General features: G+C 54.8%; 1 protein-coding gene across 1 annotated transcript; it reads right to left on the reverse strand.

The window, feature by feature from the left end:
- Positions 1–442: 442 nt before the first annotated feature.
- Positions 443–19,464, reverse strand: GYS1 (glycogen synthase 1). Its single transcript, XM_049786185.1, has 17 exons — positions 19,153–19,464; positions 17,503–17,684; positions 12,473–12,664; positions 11,364–11,549; positions 11,030–11,174; positions 9,417–9,534; positions 8,809–8,929; positions 8,463–8,569; positions 6,551–6,610; positions 6,380–6,458; positions 4,546–4,659; positions 4,140–4,266; positions 3,226–3,321; positions 2,897–3,060; positions 1,972–2,052; positions 1,028–1,368; positions 443–770 (listed from the first exon to the last, which is right to left on the reverse strand). Exons 1-16 carry the CDS (start codon positions 19,268–19,270, stop codon positions 1,054–1,056), a joined length of 2,205 nt encoding a protein of 734 aa, XP_049642142.1. The 5' UTR covers positions 19,271–19,464; the 3' UTR covers positions 443–770; positions 1,028–1,053.
- Between the last annotated feature and the right edge of the window lie 522 nt (positions 19,465–19,986).

Raw genomic sequence — 19,986 nt, forward strand, 5'->3', positions numbered from 1 at the left:
GCAGGCGCACAGTGGCGAGGTTCTAGGTGCCACGGCCGAGACCTAGAATCCAGTGGTTTTGTGGGGGGAGTGGGGCCTAGCAGTTGGGCAATGTTGGGGGCCAGACGGAAGTTCTGTCTCTTAGGAGGGTCCCCCGCAGCACTCATGGCCAGAAAAGGCCACCCAACCAGGAGTGCCAGCACCGGGGTAAGGGGAGAGGGGAAAACCCAGGAGACTCTGCCATCTCTCACTTGGCCAGAGTTGGGGTGAGGGGGAGCAGCGCTGGAGAGACCCTCCCGGGCACCCCAGAAAGGGCTAGTCCAGGGTAAACACCAGGACGCTGTCCCGGACAGAGTTCTGGACCAGGCACCCAGAACTGTTTTTGCATCTGAATTCAAGTCTCTGAGGAGTCCCCTGCCTGCTTGGCTAAGATTGTGGGGGACCCCACCCCCGGGAACCCCAGATCTGAGCCTGGCACTTTCTTGGCTGCGGCATTGGCCAGCCTCGAGGATTTAAGCCTGTGAGGCACCACGGGGATGGGATACTGGTAATGGCACTTTCCTGGCCCGTGGGACCCCAGCCAGACCTGGGAATGGGGGTGTCCAGGGTACAGTGACCCCAGCCAGGCCTGGGAGTGGGGTTGTCCAGGGTACAGAAGACATTGGTTCTGTAGCCCAGGAAGGCACAACTGTGAGTCTGGAGTGTCAGGGAGTTCCAGGAGCCGAGCTGGAGCGGCTGGAGTGGAGGGTTTGGGGCAATGGACCCCACAGAGTGTCGGGGTTTGGGCGAGGGTGCGGGGAGGGAGTGTGGGTTTGGTAGAGGGGTGCAAGGAATGTGGGTCTCTCCACAGTGTCGGGGTTCAGGCGTGGGGTGCAGGGAGGAGTGTGGGTTTGGCAGAGGGGTGCAGGGAAGGAGTGTGGGTCCCCCACAGAGTGTCGGGTTCTGACGTGGGGTGCAGGAAGGGAGTGTGGGTTTGGAAGAGGGGTGCAAGGAGGGAGTGCGGGTCTCCCCAGAGTGTCGGGTTCGGGCGTGGGGTGCAGGGAGGGAGTCCGCGTGGGTCCCTCCGTCCGGGACTCAGTTGCGCTCCTCGCCCAGGGAGCTGGCGGGGCTCAGGGGCGAGCTGGGGGTGCTGAGCGAGCTGGAGGGCGCCGTGTCCACGGAGCCCCGCTTGCCACCGCCCCCCGAGGAGGCGCGGCGGGGCCACTCCGGGGCGCGGATGTTGCGCGCGTCCTTGGCGGCCTCCTCGTCCTCGTCGTAGCGCTCGTCGCCGTCGGGCCCGTCGCGGGGCTCGTCGTCCGCCTCGTCCTCGCTCAGGTGCGGGCTCGAGTGGCGGGACAGCGACGGTGACGGCGGCACGGACGCGGGGCGCGGGTAGCGGTAGCCCTGGGCCTGCGGGTCCCGGTGGGGACGGAGGGAGGGAGGGAGGGAGGGCGGCCGGCTGAGCTGGGGCCCAGGGGCCAGGCAGGCCCGCCTCCGCCCCGCAGCCCTCTAGAGTGCATGTCCGCTCGTCAGCACCCTGCACCCCTCTAAGTGGCACCCCCTAACTGGCAGCCCCTACCCCTCGAATTTGTATCCGGAGCCGCCTCCAATTAGCATCTAATTGGCACCTCGAATTCCCTCCCTCTAGCTAGCATCCCGCAACTCTAATTAGCATCCCACGGCCTTCTAATTAGCTTAGCATCTGATTAGCATACGTCACCCTCTAACATCCCGCACCGTCTCTAATTTGCATCCCACGGCCTTCTAATTAGCGTATCATCTGATTAGCATACATCACCCTCTAATTAGCAACCCGCACACCCTAATTAGCATTCCGCACCCTCTAACCAGCATCCCGCAGTCTGTCATTTGCATCCTGCTTCCCTTCTAATTAGCATGCATCACCCTCTAATCAGCATCCCGCACCGTCTCTAATTTGCATCCCGCTTCCCCTCGAATCAGCACCCCGCACCCCACTAAGCCCGAGGTCCGGGAGCCCCCTCTTCTACTCACAGCCTCGGCCTCGCGGGGCAGGTAGGTGAAGTGGTCCGGGAAGGCCTTGGCCAGGGCCATGCGGCGCGCCGACGTGTAGTACTGGGCGGACAAAAGAGGGGTGTCAGGGGCCCCAGGAGCAGGGCGGGGTGGGGGCTTCGCTTTTATTTGGGGAGGGGGCAGAGCCAGGGGCCACTCCCGCTTCTGCACCCAGGACTTAACTGCTGGTGGCGCTGAGGGGTACCCTAGGGGATGTCGGGGTTCGAACCCGCATCGGCGTCTTGCAAGGCAAGCGCCCCACCCCGCGGTGCTAGCGCTCCGGCCTTGACCACGCCTTTTATGCAAATGCACACAAGGGCTTCCCTAGTTATGCAAATCAGCCTCCCGGGGCACTCCCCTTATGTAGATAAGCAGGGCTGAGAGTGGACGATTTCCTCGCCCACGGAGACGGTCCCGGCCACGCCTCTTATGCAGATGAGCAAAGTGTCTTCCCTATCTAGCTAATAAGCAAACCGCGTCTCCCAGGACACGCCCCTTATGTAGATCACTAGGGCTGTGATTGGACGTTCTCGAAGCCACGCCCACAGGCCTGGCCAGTTCGCGCCGAAATTGATCCCAGGGACGGAGGCAGCCCCGGCCCGCGCGCCTACCAGCGCTCTGGCCCTGGCCACGCCTTTTATGCAAATGAGCACACGGGGCTTCCCTAGCAAGCTCTGCGAATTGCACCGTCCGAGGGCACGGCCTTATGTAAATAAGCAGGGCTGTGATTGGACGGTCTTGGGGCCACGCCCACCAGACTGGCCAGTCGGCGCGGAAACGGGTCCCAGGGGCGGGGGCGAGGCGAAGGAGCTCTTAAAGGGGCAGCACCGGCCGCAGCCGATGTCCTCCGACAGCCCGAGGAGGCCAAAGGGTCTGCAAGAGGCCGGGAAAGGGGGCTCGTGCGTACCCGGCCGAGGTACTTCCAGTCCAGGAGGTCGGACAGGCGCTCGGTGCGGTTCCGCTGGATGATGCGCTGCCGCCGGCTCTGCTGGCAGAAGCTGTAGAGGAAGGAGGTGAGCTGCGAGCAGGAGTCGTCCAGGCTGCGGAACCGCCGGTCCAGGATGTAGATGCCTGCGGGGGTCGGGGAGGGCAGGGAGGAAGGAAAAGGGGCTCAGAGACCCCGCTGCGGGCCGGGGGGAGCCCTCGATCCTCCGGGGGCCGCAGTGGAACCCCCGATCCCTCTTCCCGGGCACGCCCCCTCCCAGGCCTCCCTGGGGCCCCAGCCAGGGAGCGCACCGTAGGCGGAGGGGTCGGCGATGTGCTCCTCCATGAAGCAGCCGAAGCCGGAGAGGTTGGTGGAGATGCTGGGGATGCCCATGACGGTGCACTCGGCTGCGGGGCGCGAGAAAGGAAAGACCCGCTGAGCCCAGCGGCGGGCACCCCGAGTTTGACAGCACCGCCACGCCTCGGCAGCGCCCTCTGCTGGACGCTCGAGGAAGTGCAAGTGCAGGAAAAACGGGGTGCAGAAATGAACCCATTTTTTGTTTTTCTGGGGGGGCATACCCGGCGGCGCTCAGGGGTTTCTCCTGGCTCTGCGCTCAGAAATCGCTCCTGGCAGGCTCGAGGGGATCATATGAGATGCTGGGATTGAACCAGGGTCCTTCCCAGATAGGCAGCGTGCAAGGCAAGGACCCTACCGCTATGTTATCACTCCGCTCCCCCCCTTTTTTTTTCCAGGCGAACCCATTTTCTCAGCTGAGGCACGGGAAAGGGAAAGCGCTTGGGCCAAAATTTGAGGATAAAAAACACAAAACAAAACCTTTTGGGATGAGGTTTGTTCATGGCTCGTTGAATTAGAAAACTTTTTGTTTTGTTTTGGGCATGTCCAGCAGTGCCCAGGGGTTATTCCTGGCTCTATGCTCAGGGATCACTCCTGGTAGATTCGGGGGACCCTATGGGATGCTGAGGATAGAACCCGGATCAGCCACATACAAGGCAGATGCCCTCTCCACAGTACTATAAAAAATTCAGCCCCTCAGACTAATAGGGGGCTTGGTTGGTTTTGGGGCAGCCACACCTGCCAGTGCTCAGGGGTTACTCCTGGCTCTGAAAAATTATTCTGGTGGTGCCCCAGGAATCATGAGATGTTGAGGCTCAAAACCAGGGGAGACTGGAATGCAGAGACGGGTCCCCAGGATCACAGCACTTACCCGGTGTGTAGCCCCAGGGTTCGTAGTAGGAGGGGAAAACCCCAAGATGACAGCCACGGACGAACTCCTCGTAGTCCACGGGAAGTAGGGGGCTTGTGGAGGAGAGGAACTCGGGGTGGAAGATCACCTGGTGATAAATAAATGATCAGCCCAGCTCCCTCTTTTTTGGGGGGCGCCATCTCTGGCAGTGCTCAGGGATGACTCCTGGAAGGCTCTCAATCTTATGTGGGATGCAGGAGGTCAAACCCAGCTCTGCCGCCTGCAAGGCAATTGCCCTCCCCACTGGACTGCCCAGCCCAGCTCAGCTCCTGGGTACCTGGGCAGAGACCAAAAATTGTTCAGACACTACCCAGCTGGTTCCACTCACCAAGGTGCCCCCCCCCAAACTGGCCCATGAGCCCCTCACCTTGACCCTGTCGGCGCTGCTGTTGAACAGGCCGATCCGGCGGATGGTGGTGAGGATGGGGTCGGAGGAGTCATCCAGCATATTGTGGGTGCACACGGGGGGAAAGGACTGGCGCTGCAGGGGCATAAGTGGGGTGTGGTCAGGGAGAGGGCAGGCAGAGAGCCCCCGTTCCCATTCTCTGAGAGGGAGCCAAACTGACCTGGGGAGCTCCAAGGCCACCCTTGTGGGCAGGATGTGGCCCCACAGGATCAAGAGTGTACTAAGAGGTGGAGATTCCTTTCTGTGTGTTTGTGGTTGGGAAATTGGGGTACACCTGCTGATTTTCAGGGGTTGCACTGGGCTCTGTGCTAGGAGGGGTTTGTCCACTATGATACTTGTGGAGACCAGGGGACATTGAGGTTGGAAACTGAACCCAGGTCTCCTTCATGCAAAGTAGGCGCTCAGCTGCCCATGCTGGGGTTGTGAATTTCTTTTCCTTTTCTTTTAGTTTTTGTTTTGGGGTAAAATCCGACAATACTCAAAGCTTACTCCTAGCTCTGCACTCAGGAATTACTGCTAGAGGGAACCGGAGTGATAGCACAGCAGTAGAGCGTTTCCACTGCATGCTGCCAACCTGGTTTGTACCCAGGTTTGATCCTCGGCATCCCATATAGTCGCCGAAACCTGCCAGGAGCAATTTCTGAGCACAGAGCCAGGAGTAACCCCTGAGCGCCTCTGGGTGTGGCCCAAAAACAACAACAACAAAAAAGAAATTACTCCTAGAGGTGATTGGGGGGCCCTATGGGATGTTGGGGATCAAACCTGGGATTTCTGTGAGCAAAGCATGGCTCAGATTATGGCTGTTTAGGTTTCCTTTTTCTTTCCTTTTCTTTTTACCCTTTTTGTTTTGTTTTGCTTTTGGTTTTTGGGTCACACCCAGCCATGCTCAGGGGTTACTCCTTGCTCTACGCTTAGAAGTTGCTTCTGGCAGGCTCAGGGGACCATATGGGCTACTGGGATTTGAACCACCATCTCTACTGGATCAACTATGCACAAGGCAAACGCCCTACCACTATGCTATCTCTCTGGCCCCTAAATTAATTTCTTTATTTAAACACTGTGGTCACAAAATTTTCATACTTGGGTTTCAGTCATAGAATGTACAACACCCTTCAACAGTGCCATTTATTTTTTTTTTTTTGGTTTTTGGTTTTTGGGTCACACCTGGCAGTGCTCAGGGGTTACTCCTGGCTGTCTGCTCAGAAATAGCTCCTGGCAGGCACGGGGACCATATGGGACACCGGGATTTGAACCAACCACCTTTGGTCCTGGATCGGCTGCTTGCATGGCAAACACCACTGTGCTATCTCTCCGGGCCCAGTGCCATTCATTTTTGTCTTGCAGCCATCTGATGGCACTCAGGACTTATACTCAGGGCTTACTCTTGGGGTGTGGTTTGCATGCAAGGCAAACACACTACCACTGTGCTATCCTTCTGGCCCCTCTCCTACTGATTTCTTTATCCTTTTTATTTTAGAGGGTAGGATGGAAACACCCATTAGGCAGTGCTCAGACATGATTCCTGGCTCTATGCTCAGGAGCAACCCCTGGCAGAGTTGGCTGGGGTGTGTGTGTGTGTGTGTGTGCTAAGCAGTGCTGGTGATTCAAACCAGGGTCAGCCAGATGCAAACCCACATGTTCTCTCCAGTGCCAGCTCGCCAGCCCCAGAGAAAGATTCTCATAGGCATGGCCTCAATGGACAGCTACTACTCTGAAGACAGTGCTCCGATGCCCAGTGCTTCTGAAGCTGCTAGGTGTAGGTGCAGCTACTTCTCGCTCAAGGGCCCTGCCATACCTGCGTGGCAAAGATGGCCCTCTTCATTATGGTGAAGTCTTCCTTGTCCAGCATCTTGTTCATGTCTGGGAGGTTACCCCTGGAAAGTAAGGGGGGCGATGGATGCCTCTGGGGAATAGGTATGAGCAGGGCCAGGAGGACCAAGATACCCTGCTGATCTCAGCTACTCACACCAGGAGGGATTCATAGAGCTTCCGCCCAAACTTCTCCTTCACCGTGTTGGCTGTATCCCTGGCAAGGAAAACAACGCAGCTACCATGAGGAACATTCTGTGGCCGGGGGGGGGGGGGGGAGACAGGGACTGAGGTCTGAACAGGCCAGAGGACCCAAGGAACAGGCCATTGAGGGCTTGGATGCACCAATGAGCCCAGAATGTCCCTCCTGGGGCCAGAGTAATAGCACAGTGGTAGGGCATTTGCCTTGCACGCGACCAACCCGCAAGGACCTGGGTTCAATCCCCGGCATCCCATATGGTCCCCTGAGCCTGCCAGGAGCAATTTCTGAGTGCCCCCCACATACACACAAAAACCAGAATGCTCCTCCCTCTCTGGCCCTCAGGGCCTCATCCCAGATCCCAGAAGCAACTGAGGCTAAAAATAAAACTGACCTCACAGGCTTACTCTGAGAACTCGATGAGGTTATGATAAAAAAGTGTCTTGTAATGGAGCAAAAGCACAGCAGGGAGGGCATTTGCCCTACACGCAGCCAACCCGGGTTCGATCCCTGGCCTCTCATATGGTCCCCTGAGCCTGGTAGGAGCAATTCCTAAGCAGAGAGCCAGGAGTAACCTCTGAGCACCGCCAGGTGTGGCCCCCCCAAAAAAAATACTGCTGAGTAACTGGCTCACCACAAGACTCCCTGAAAAGTCACCAGGCTCACTGGGGTTCTTGATATGGTGATGCTATGTCCCATGGATCAAACCTGGGGTCTCACATATACATCATTGTACTTTCACATGGGGACACTCCCCAGCACACTACATCTTCCATCATTTTTGTTTGTTTTGTGGCCACACCCAGTGGCGCTCAGGGGTTACTACTAATTCTGCACTCAGAAATCCTCCCGGAAGGCACAGGGGGATGCTGGGAATCAAACCTGGATAGACCACATGCTATTGCTCCTGTCTCTCCAAGACCCATTTTACCAAAAATATATTTATAGTCTGAGAAAAGAAGATGAATGGATATAAAATCCAAGGTTCCACACCTTGAGGAAGCTCAGGGGCTGTTCCTGATTCTGTGATGCTGGGGGGGGGGGGGCATATGCAGTGCTGGGGATCAAAATGGGGGGCAGTATACAAGGCAAGAGCCCTTAACCCTGTACCAACTCTCCAGCCCCATCCTGGAACTCCCTTCTCTCCCTTGGGCACTCTGGACTAGTCATACCGCCCTCCCCCCAATTTCTCCAACACACACCAGGGCTATATATTGTGCTGCTATCCCCTCCCCAGGGACCCCAGCTCTTCCTCCACCCTCTACTCAACAAGCATTCAGTGTGGTTGGTTCATCCCAACAACTTCGTTCCCTAGGTCAGTGTGAAGGCAACTCCTATAGAATTTTCTAGAATGTGGGAGCCGAAGAGATACCATGGAGGTGGGGCATTTGCCTTGGGTGATGAAGGAGGGTGGTTCGAATCCTGGCATCCCATATGGTCCCCCAAGCCTGCCAGGGCGATTTCTAAGTGTAGAACCAGAAGTAACCCCTGAATGCTGCCGGGTGTGACACAAAAACCAAAAAAAAAAAAAAAAAAAGAAAAGAAAAAGAAAAAAGAAGAATTTTCTAGAATGTAGAAAAAGGGTAGCATATTTATCCTTCTTGTTCTGGTTCTCAAGGCCCAGCACACCCTAGGGGCTCAACATATGGGCTTTACAAGTGGGGAAACTGAGTCTCAGAGATGAGACTGGGTTGTCTATATTATACTTATCCCTCCCTCCACATTCCTTCTTCCTGCCCTCAATCTGAAGTCCCCAAAGCAGGTGACCTCGCTAGATATTGTGGGGACAGTTGGACACAATTGTGGGGGACAATGGTGAGGACTGAGGAGGGAGCCCATAGGGACCCAAAGCAGAGAGGATGCCACTGACCATAGCTGCTTGCGCACGGCTTGGCCCTTGAGTGTTTCCACGTTGAAATTGTTGGTCCGAGCTGGCATGATGAAGAAAGCAACCACTGTCTGCTCACTGCCATTCACCTAGGACAGGAAAGAAGAACTTGGGGTCACAGGGAAGAATGCTCAGATGCCCTCTATAACCTCCCAAGACCACTGAGATCTTGTCATAGCCTTTCTGGTCAAAGGGAATTATGGGAGAGTATGGCTATCCCTTTCTGAGAGATTTTGGCTTTCTCCCAGGTTGCTGCTCTCCTCTGGGGTCCCCCAAGCCTCCATTTCTCTCCTTCCTCTATCCTATTCAGTCCCAGTCCCAAACTTACTCTGAGCAGGTAGTTGAGCCGGGCCAAGGCCTCCAAAAAGATATCAGCCCCTTTGTTGGAGAACTCATAACGGCCAGCGATAAAAAAGTACAACGTCTTGTCCAGGTTGAAATCCAAATGCCTAAAAGAAGCCACAAGGCAGGGTGAAGTGTGAGAACTACAAGTCCCAGCAGCCACTGGGGCAAAGAACAGCTGAGATAGCACAGAGGCATCAATGGGAACCCCTCTGGATAGAGTGGTCTTGCTATCTTTAGATGGGATCTCCAGGAATAGAGAGTTGTGGTTCCAGGGCTCAAGGATACAAGAGGTGCTCTGAGCCCCCAGCTTTCCCCTTCCTCAAAATCCAAGACTGGGCTCATCACCCCCTCCGACCTCCAAATTTAAGGCTGGAGTAATAGTGGGTAAGCAGTGGGTAAGGAAGGTATTTGCCTTGCACACAGAAGACCTGGGTTTGAGCCTGGTACTACAGATGTTCCCCTAAGCCCTGCCAGAAGTGACCCCTCAGTGCAAAATCAGGAGTAAGCCCTGAGCACTGCCAGGTGGACCAGACAAATAAATTTAAAAAGACAAAAACAAATACAATGACCTTAAGTCTCTGGCCCACATACCCATAGAAATGGCCCCGCACAAACTCCTGGATTCGAGCCTTGCTCTGTGCATGGAGGTTCTGGAATTCGTGCATGGCAGAAAACTTCTTCACGTTCAGTCCATTGGGAGTAACAATATCTAGGATTGGGGGACAAGGCAGTCACCTGTCAATTCTCCATGCAGACAAGTGAGGTTGACTCAACGCAGTGAAAAATCCCTGTTGTTTAACAAATTTCTTTTTCTTTTCTCCAATAACTCCCCTGTGCACGCTCTTAGGGATCCGGCTGCCCCTCTCACCTTCTACTCCCAGAAAAACTCATTGCAGCTCACACCAGCTGCCACCAGAGGCATATCAGAAATACCTTAATCAATATTAAGTAAATTCTTTTCATTCTCCTGTTTTACTGCAAATGATTAAAAACTGTCCCCATTCTGTCTATCCCAAACAAACATTCGGTCTTAAAGTTTCTTTTTAGAATCCCAACCATTTCCTATCATCAATGAAATTAAAACTCATCAAGGGGGCTGGAGAGATAGCATGGAGGTAGGGTGTTTGCCTTGCATGCAGAAGGATGGTGGTTCGAATTCCAGCATCCCAAACAGTCCCCGATGCTTGCCAGGAGAGATTTCTGAGCGCAGAGTCAGGAGTAATCCTGAGCGCCCCCCAAAAAAACAAAACAAAACTCATCAAGGAAAAAAATAAAGGATTCCATCAGTTCTTGCGGCAAATGATCAGAACATAAGAGACCAAAGGCCTAAGGAACTTGTAGTTCTCTATTCCCTTACAACCATGGGATATATATATATATATATATATATATTTTTTTTTTGTTTTGTTTTGTTTTGTTTTGTTTTGGGCCACACCCATTTGATGCTCAGGGGTTACTCCTGGCTAAGCGCTCAGAAATTGCTCCTGGCTTGGGGGGACCATATGGGATGCCAGGGGATCGAACCGCAGTCCTTTCTTGGTTAGCGCTTGCAAGGCAGACACCTTACCTCTAGCGCCACCTCACTGGCCCCAGATATATAAATTTTTGTTTTGAGGCCACACCAGCGGTGCTCAGGAATTAGTTACTCCCGGCTCTGTTCTCAGGGGTCATTCCTGGCCATACTGGAGGGGACCCTATGGGAACCTGGGGATCCAACCCAGGTCCACTGCATGCAAGGTAAAACAGCCACCTTGCTGTGCTCTGGCTTCTTCACAAGGAATGTAATGTGCAGAGTGACTGATTCCAGCCTTGCTCAAAAACAAGGGGGCTGGAGCGAGAGTACAACGGGGAGGGCGCTTGCCTTGCATAAGGCCACCCCAGGTTGATCCTCGACAACCCTTCTGGTCCTCCAAGCATTGCCTGGAGTGATTCCTGAGGGCGGGGTCAGGCCAGTGAAGCCCCGCCCCTCTGAGAAACTGGAAGCTGCTCTGGTCAGTCAATGAACTCGACTGCTCTGGACCATCCGAGAAATTGACAAGAAATTTACAAACCAGCATCCTTCATCCTTGGCCGGGAGCAAAGCACTAGGCAGGAAGGCAGGATGCTAACCCGGGAGTGGAGAGGGGCGACAGGGCGGGGACTTGTCCTCATTGCCAAGCTGGCTTAGCTCCTGCTGAGGCCTCCAGCAGCCGACCAGCCCCTACCTGGTTTTCTCTTCAGCAGGTGCTGAGCCTCAATGGCGGTGATCTGGGACACGGTGGTGAAGACGTGGGCACAGTGTGCGGCCGCCCGCTCCATGCAGTAGCGGTGGTAGATCTGCCTCTCGCCCGCCTCCCTGTCCACATTGAACTGGGTGTGCGGAAGGCAGTGGAGTCAGGGGAGCAGGGGAAGGTTTGGACAGTCTGGAGTCCGGGGGAGAGGGGCTGAGGGCTGGGTCTGACAAAGAAATCGGCTTAAGGGCTTAAGACACCTGGGTAAGGGGGTTCAGGGCTGGCATGGAACTCTCCCTGCCCACCACAAGCCCCTTGCCCAGCTCACATTCTCCAGGTTGTTGTAGAAGTCCACGGCGCCCGCACACAGGTAGCGCCCCAGCAGCGTGGCGTGGGTGGTGAAGATGGTGGCCACGGGCAGGCGCCGGGCACGGCATAGGCACAGCCCGATGCCCGCCAGCCACTCGTGGAAGTGGGCCACCACATAAGGCTTCTCCTCGCTCTGCGCTAGGAACTGCGGGGAGACAAGGATTGTGAAGGACACCGGTCACCCCCACATAAATGAGGGGAACGGAATGGGCCCCTGGAGGTGACCCAGAGTTCAGAGAAATAGAATCCTGGGATTTTCCAAGCCCTTTAAACCACATCGTAGGGGCTAGAAAAATGGGACAGCCTGTAAGGCGCTTGCCTTGCATATACCTTACCCGACCCGGGTTCGATTCCCCATCATCCCATAGGGTTTCCCCAAGCACCGCCATGAGTCATTTCTGAGTGCAGAGTCAGGAGTGAGTCCTGAATACTGTGATCACTGGGTGTAACCCCGAAATAAACGAAAATAGTAAACCATTATCTATCTTTTTTGGGGGGTGTAGTGTTAAATAATTAATGATGGTAGTGGATGGTGAAGGATGAATGGATTTTTCTCTGCCATCCCAACTCCTATCAGCCATCTTCCATTTGACCTCCATGCTGGCCAAAGACCAAAAGGCAAAAGGCCTAATCCCCTGGGTCAAAGGCCTTATATAACCTTTCATGACCACTCCCCGGAACAGGAGGGTCTCAGGTAGGTACACCTAAATCCAGGGTGGAGTTACAGGGGGGCACACCTGATGGTGTGTACTCCTGGTCCTGTCTCAGGAATTATTTCTGGCGGTGCTCAGGGAACCATATGGGATGCCGGAGATCATACCCATGTCGACTGCATGGAAGGTTAATGCCCTCCCCACTGTGCTGTCGCTCCAGCCCCAAGTTACATTTATCTTAGATTAATAGAAATAGGAGGAAAAGAGCCCAGACGATTTCCTGGGCTGCAGCCCCCAGCTCTGGATGGTTCCCAGAGCCCCAATCCCAAGTATTGAGCCTCCACACTCCCCCAATACCACCTTCAACCCAAAATTGAAGCCAAACCCAAACTGAGGCGGGAAGGGGGTGTCCTACCTCACCCAGGAACCAGGTGGTGAGAAAGCCAAACAGGACGGCATCATTGGCCTCACGGTCATACCAGGGCACCCCAATATTGCAGGTGTCCCAGAGTTCCCCCTTCCAGCGCTCCAGGGCCCAGGCAGATGCCCCCACATCCAGGAGCACCACCAGAGGGCCCCCTTCGATCAGCCAGCGTCCAAAATAAACCTGGGGAAATAGAAGTAGACGCAGAGTGGCCATGAGTTTTTGGGCAGTCTCTGGCCTTCTACCTATTGTGGGACAAGGTCGGGGCTTCTGCTTCAGTGCTTCCTATGTGTCTTGGTTTGGTGCAAATCTCACCCACTCCTTACCTTTCCACTTACCCTCATTCTGCCCACCCCAATTTTTTTTCTGTGTCTTGCATCATTATCCTAACTCCTGTTTTGTTTCTATTAAAGTTCCCCTCTGGGCCAGATCATGCATGCACAGGACCCAGGTTAGATTCCTGGCATCATATAATAATTCCCCAAGCCCTGCCAGGAGTGATCCCTGAGCACAGAGACAGGAGTGAGACTTGAGCACTGCAGATGTGGCCCCAAAACCAAAATAGATAGATTAAAAAGTAATTGAAACTGAGACCAAAGTGATGTAACAGGAGGTATTTGCCTTGCACACGGCCAACCCAGGTTCAATCCCCAGAATCCCATATGGTCCCCTATGCCTGACAGGAGTGATTTCTGAGTAACCCGAGTGCTGCTAGGTATGGCCCAAAAACAAAATAATAATTAAGACAGCCTTCAGGGGCTGGAGAGATAGCACAGCGTGGTAGGGCATCTCCCTTGCATGCAGCCCTCAGGACAGACCTGGGTTCAATTCCTGGCATCCCATACAGTTCCCTGAGCCTGCCAGGAATAATTTCTCAGCACAGAGCCAGGAGTAGCCCCTGAACATCTCCGTGTGTAGTCCAAAAACCAAATAAATAAAAGAGCCTTAAGGGATACAATCTTCCCTGCAATGTAGCCCCCAGCACTGTCCCAAATCTTCGTGTGGGTGGAATGTCAGTAACTCATGCCAGTGCCAACCCACAGCCAAATTTTGGCATGTGGCCAGAAAACCAGCCAGAGTTGGAGCTAAGTAATGGGGAGGGTGCTTGCCTTGCACAGAGCCAAGCAGGGTTCAGTCCTGGCACCCCATTTTGTTCCTCACCACCGCCAAGAGTGATCACTGAGCTGAGTGCAGTGTTAGGAATAACCCTTGAGTACTGCTGGGTGTGGCCTTCCAAAAAACCAAAAATTTTTGTTTTGTGTGCCACAACTTGACGTGTTCAGAGCTTACTCCTGGCTCTGCACTCAGGAATCACTCCTGGAAGACTCAGGGGACCTTATGGGATGCTGCGGATCAAACTCGGGTCAGCCCCCTGAAAGGGAAGCGTCCTCCCCACTGTGAGCTATACAGCTCCAGTCCCCTGTATAATCCCCTGAGCCCTTTCAGAAGTGATCCCTGAGCACAGACCCAGCTTTGAGCACAGCTGGGTGTAGCCACTCCCCCAAAACAAGAGTGTAAACCCTGGAAACCAAGTAATATAAGGAAGCTTCCCTAGCCCCAGCTCTCCAGTAAACAAAAAACAAAAAACAAAACAAAATGATCAAAGTTATTAAGCGGGCCGGAGAGATAGCACAGCGGCGTTTGCCTTGCAAGCAGCCGATCCAGGACCTAAGGTGGCTGGTTCGAATCCCGGTGTCCCATATGGTCTCCCATGCCTGCCAGGAGCTATTTCTGAGCAGACAGCCAGGAGTCACCCCTGAGCACCACCGGGTGTGGCCCAAAAAGCAAAAAACAAAAAACAAAAAAAAAGAAAGAAAGAAAGAAAGAAAACTCCTCACCTTCCACAACTATATTATATTTTCATTGTGGGGAGGTTTTGGACCCAGGCCCTACACGGTGCCAGGGATCCCACTGGACCCAGTTGGATGCAAGCACCTTAATCCCTGCCCTGTGTCTCTCTCAGCCGTGATGCCTCTATTTTAAGATTTGTTTCTGGGGCCAGAGAGATAGTACAGCGGTAAGGCGTTTGCCTTGCATGCAGAAGGACAGTGGTTCGAATCTCAGCATCCCATATGGTCCCTTGTGCCTGCTAGGGGTGATTTCTGAGCGTAGAGTCAGGAGTAACACCTGAGTGCTGCTGGGTGTGACCCCCCCAAAAAAAAAAAAGATTTGTTTCTGATGGGGCTGGAACAGTGGCACAAACAGTAGGGCATTTGCCTTGCACACACTAACATAAGTCGTAAGTCGGACAGCAGTTCGATTCCCCCAAACCAAAAGCGATTTCTGAGCACAAAGCCAGAAGTAACCCCTGAGTGTCACCAGGTGTGACCCAAAAGGCAAAAAAAAAGAAAGAAAGAAAGAAAGATTTGTTTCTGGGACCAGAGTGATAGCACAGTGGCAAGGCACATTTGATTTGTACACACAAACCCAGGTTCAATCCTCGGCATCCTATATGGTCCTGAGCCTACCAGGGGTAATTTCTGAGCTCAGAGCCAGGAGTAACCCATGAGAGCTATCGGGTGTGGCCCAGAAACCAAAAGAAGGAGGAGGAGGAGGAAGAAGAGGAAGGAGAGGAGAAAGGGGAAGAAGAAGAATGAGGAGGAGGAGGAGGAAGAGGTAGAAGGAGGAGGAGGAGGAGGTTTGTTTTGGGGCTATATTCGGCCCTCAAAGGTTACTCCTAGCTCTGCACTCAGAAATTACTCCAGGCAGGCGGACCATATGAGATGCCGGGAATCAAACTGGGCTATCTTTCTGGCTCCCTCCCCATCACCTTCTGTTTGTTGCTTTTGAGGTCATATCTGGCAGTGCTCAGGGCTTACTCTTCATTCTATGCTTAGGGATCACTCCTGGGGGACCTTATGAGATGCCAGGGATGAAAGAAGCCCAGGTCTGCTGTGTACAAGGCAAGTGCCCTAGGCACTCCTCATGGCTGTCTTTTTATTTTTATTTATTTATTGTTTTTGGGTCACACCCGGCAGGGCTCAGGGGTTACTCCTGGCTCTACGCTCAGAAATCGCTTCCAGCAGGCTTGGGGAACCATATGGGATGCCAGGATTCCAACCACCGTCATTTTGCATGCAAGGAAAATGCCTTACCTCCATGCTATCTCTCGGGCTCCTGCCTTTTTTTTGTTTGTTTGTTTTGTTTTTAGTTTTTTGGGCCACACCTGTTAGATGCTCAGGGGTTACTCTTGGCTATGCGCTCAGAAATTGCCCCTGGCTTGGGGGGACCATATGGGACACCGGGGGATGGAACCGTGGTCCTTTCCTTGGTTAGGGCTTGTAAGGCATACACCTTACCTCTAGCTCCACCTTGCCGGCCCCTCCCTGCCTGTTTATTTTCTTTCTGGCTTTTTTGGGTCACACTCGGCAGCGCTCAGGGGTTACTCCTGGCTCTGCACTCAGAAATTACTCTTGGCAGGCTCGGGACCCTATGGGATGCCGGGGATTGAACCCCAGTCAGCCATGTGTGCAACGCAAAATCTCTCTCAGCTATCGCTCTGGGGTGGCATTTTTCTTCCCCAGGTTTGTGTCAGAGCCTGGGGACCTTATTTCTGCCCCTGCCAACCCTCTCTGACCGCCTTCTTTTCCAGAGATCAGAGTCTCCCCAACCTAGTTTTTCCCAGCCAGAGAGCCCCTCCCCCAGCCAGCTGTTGTCTGCCCTTTCACTTGGGGGGGCTATTCTTAGGCCCCCAGCACGTGGGGAGCAGCTGCCGTGGAACAGGGCTGGGCTGACCTCAGGTTCCTTGGGCACTTGAGCTGACCTGTCTCAATTCCAGACCTCACCCCAAACCTGAAGCTAGGGGCCAGAGTGATAGCACAGTGGTAAGGCGTTTGCCTTGCATACAGCCCACCCAGGACAGACCTGGGTTCAATCCCCAGCATCCCACATGGTCCCCGAGCTGGCCAGGAGTCATTTCTAAATGCAGAGCCAGGAAAAACCCCTGAGTGCTGCCAGGTGTGGCCCCCAAACCAAACACAAACAAACAAACAAAAACCATGCTTAGGGCATCATAAGGGATGCCAGGAGTCGAACCCAGGTCAACTGTGTGCAAGGCAGGTGCCCTTGTGCTGTAGCCCCAGCCCCCAATAAATCAGAGGCTGGGAAGGAATAAATCAAAGGTGGGGGGCACCTGGAAGACCCCACAGATTTGGACTTTTGACCTGTGCCCCAAAGGGCTTCCCCCCCTTCCTGGGCCCCACCTTCTGAACCCACTGGGTGAGTCTAGCAGATCAGATGTCCTTCCTCTCTCCTTCTAAATCTTCTCTTTTGTTAGTTTTTGTTTGGAGCCACACCCAACAGTGCTCAGGGCTGACTCCTGGCTCTGCACTCAGGGATGGTTGAGTTGGTGGTGGTTGGGGGGACCCCACAGAATGCCAGGGATAGAATCCGGGTTGGCCTCATGCAAGGCAAGTACCTTAATCCGCCTAAGCCTGCTGTGATATCACTCTAGTCTTACTTATAAATGTTCTCTTTTTTAATCTCTCTCTTGATACACCTATGGCTTAGATCACTGCTAGGGATACAGTGCTTCTCCCTATCTCTCTCTTTTTCTCTCTCTGTCACCCCCCACAGAAAAAAGAAGAAAGGAAGGAAGAGGAAGAGGAAGAGGAGACAATGAGACACACACAGCACTAACCTGCTGCCCAAACTGACTTAAACTCAACCAATGTCCTCCCACGAATCCTAAAACTCAGAATCTGCCACAGGGCACCAGGGAGGGGTGTTCAAGGTGCCAAACCCAACTCTACCAGCCAAGGTTAAGGCAAGTGGAAAGGCCAAAAGGGAACTTGAACTTGACCCCTTCTTCTGGCCACCTGCCCTCCTGCATGGAGTCTTGGGTCTGTTTCCTACAGTGGCTTCGTACTCAGAAATTTGTCCCTTTGCCCAAGGCAAAGGGCCTACGTACACCCCCATTCCCCAGAGCCCCAGTAGTTTCTAGTCAGGATCAACCATCTCTCTCTCTCCTGCCCATCCCGCACCCCCCAATGCTTCCCTGGTTCCCCACCACCATGGCCTACCTTGCAGCCTTTGCTGTTCATGGAGTCCAGGGTCTTCTTCAGGGCAGGTGTGGGGGGCTCCAGCACTTCCACTTGGGTCCGCACGCCCTGCTCCGTGTAGGGCCCCACCAGGTAGTAGTTGTCACCCCACTCATCCCCTGTCACCTTCGCCTTGGTCTGCAGCACGGTGTAGATACCACCCACTGTGGGCCCAAGGGCGTCAGTGTGGTCCCTCTGCCCCAGGGAACAGGGTCAGTGCTGACTTAGTGGGAAGAGGGAATGGGGTGCCCCTGCTTCAGAATGAGAGGGGATTTGGGGGGCGGCCTGTTGGGTGGAAGAGGGGCTGGAGTTGAGATTTTGATGGAAGAGGTTCATTAAATTTTTATTAATATTTTATTTTTGGGGCCACACTTGGTGGCGCTCAGGGAAGATTCCTGTCCCTAAGGGATGTCGGGGATCGAACTCGGGTCAACCTCAAGCAAGACAAGTACCTTAACCCTTTAACTACTGTGCTATTGCTCAGGCCCCTAAATTTTATGTACATTTTTTCTTTTTTTTTGGGGGGTGGGCTTTTTTGGTGGTGCTAAGACTTGAAGGAATTACTGAACAAAGCCACCTCCCTAGTCCTAAAACTTTAGAGATAGAAACTAATAGGAGAGACAGAGAGAAGCTGGGTCCATGAGCTGGCAGAATTAGGGGCTGGGGCCCCACACGTGATGGAGGTTACCAGGACCCAGATTCCTGTGGGGCCAGATTCTGGGGTGGAACAGGCTCTAGGGAGCAGGAGAGGAGATTGTGATTCTCGTTAGCTTCCCCTGGTTGCCCAAGAGAAGTCAGAACTGTCATTCCTTACCCCCCAGGGACTGGTCGACCTGTCCCCCAGTGTCCTCTCCCCAAGTGGGGACCAGGCACACAGGGCCCTGCCCCTCCCAGAACTCCCTGAGGTCTCAGGCCCAGCTCCCACCCCTCTAGAGTTGCTAGCCTCCTCAGAGCCCAGAATCTCAGGCCTGCAGGGGCCCAGGAAGCAAAAATGGAGGCCCCTCCAGCCCCCACTTCCAGCCACTCCCATTCCGGGGCCCAGCCCCTGACCAATTTAGGAATTCCCAGCCTCGCTGTACCACCAGGCTGTGTCTAAGACCACGGATCTCCGCGACTTGCCCGAGTTCAAGGTCCCTCAGAGGCAAGGCACCCACTCTCCCAGCCCCAAACCTAAGAAATGGGGTCTCCATCCTGCTCCCAACTTTATTCCCCAAGCAGCCAGTTCTCCAAGTCCCCCCACTATACGACTTAGGCATTCCCTCATTCCCAGATCCGGAGTCGGGTGGGGGAGTGGGGACAGCCCCAGCTCAGCCCCCACCCACCCCCACAGAGGCAAAACAGTGCTGGAACCCCTAACCCAAGTTGGCCCGAGGAAGTGCCAGCCTCCTATTTCCTGCCCTCCTCACACCCACGATCTCTGTCTGGCCTCCCACAAAGTTGCCTGGGGATGTAAGAATCTTTTTTCACGGCAGCCTGCCAGATCCCACAGAACCCCGGTTTCCAGGAGCCTTTCATCCCCTCTCCCGGGATGGCCCTCCCCAAACAGACCTCAGCCCCTCTCCAAGGACACAGGAGTCACCAAGCTGCCCGGTTCCCCTGAGCAAGACCTCCAGCCCCCTCCTACGTGCTCACCCTTGTTGGCCACCTCCCAGGCCACCTCGAAGAGAACCGTATTCTCCAGATCGAACTCATCATCCCAGTCCTCCAGTCCCGGCAGGGAGGACACGGACAAAGTGCGGTTTAGAGGCATGGCCGAGGCGAGAAGGGGGTCTCGTGGGGTGCGAAAAGTGGGGGGTCCGGGAGGTGTCTCGGGTATGCACAGCGCAGGGCTCCAAGTCAGGTAGCCGGTGCCCCACGGGAAGCTTGCAATGCCCTTGGCTTCCTATTGCACGACCGCACCCCCCGCCCTGCCCGGAGCCCGGGGACACAGGCGGTGGTGGCAGCGTCACTGAACCCGAGCGGGGGCCCCTGCAGTGGAAGCCTGCGGCCGCCAGGGGGCGGTGCCCGTCCCCTGGGGAACGCCATTGGTCCGTTCTCGGGGGCGGGGCGCTTCCACGTCCTCTCATTGGCGGATACGCGCAGTCTTAGAACCGCCCCCTCCGCAGCTTTAGCGAATCAGGTGAGCCTTAGGGGCGGGGTCTAGCGCTGAGCTCACCGATTGGCTTCCGGCTCTGTCGCTCGGCACTTGAAGTCCTTAAAGCTCCGTGGGGCGGGGCGAGGGTTGGAAGAGGGATGAAAGGGAGCGTGGGGGACGTGTGGTCGCCCTCCGGAGTGTGAGGGATTTTGCAATCGGCCTCAGCAAGGAGGCCTGGGTAATAGGAGGCGGAGCCAGAAAGCGGGTCGTCCCCGACCCACCTGAGTCCTAAGCACCGCCTCTAGCCAGGGGCGTGGCCTAAGCGCCAGTGGGCGTGACCTAATCACCCACCCCCTCCCGCATTCGGGAGGAAACCACTGAGACGTTTGGCG

The sequence above is a fragment of the Suncus etruscus genome, chromosome 14 (assembly GCF_024139225.1).
Source record: "Suncus etruscus isolate mSunEtr1 chromosome 14, mSunEtr1.pri.cur, whole genome shotgun sequence".
NCBI classification, from domain to species: Eukaryota; Metazoa; Chordata; class Mammalia; order Eulipotyphla; family Soricidae; genus Suncus; species Suncus etruscus.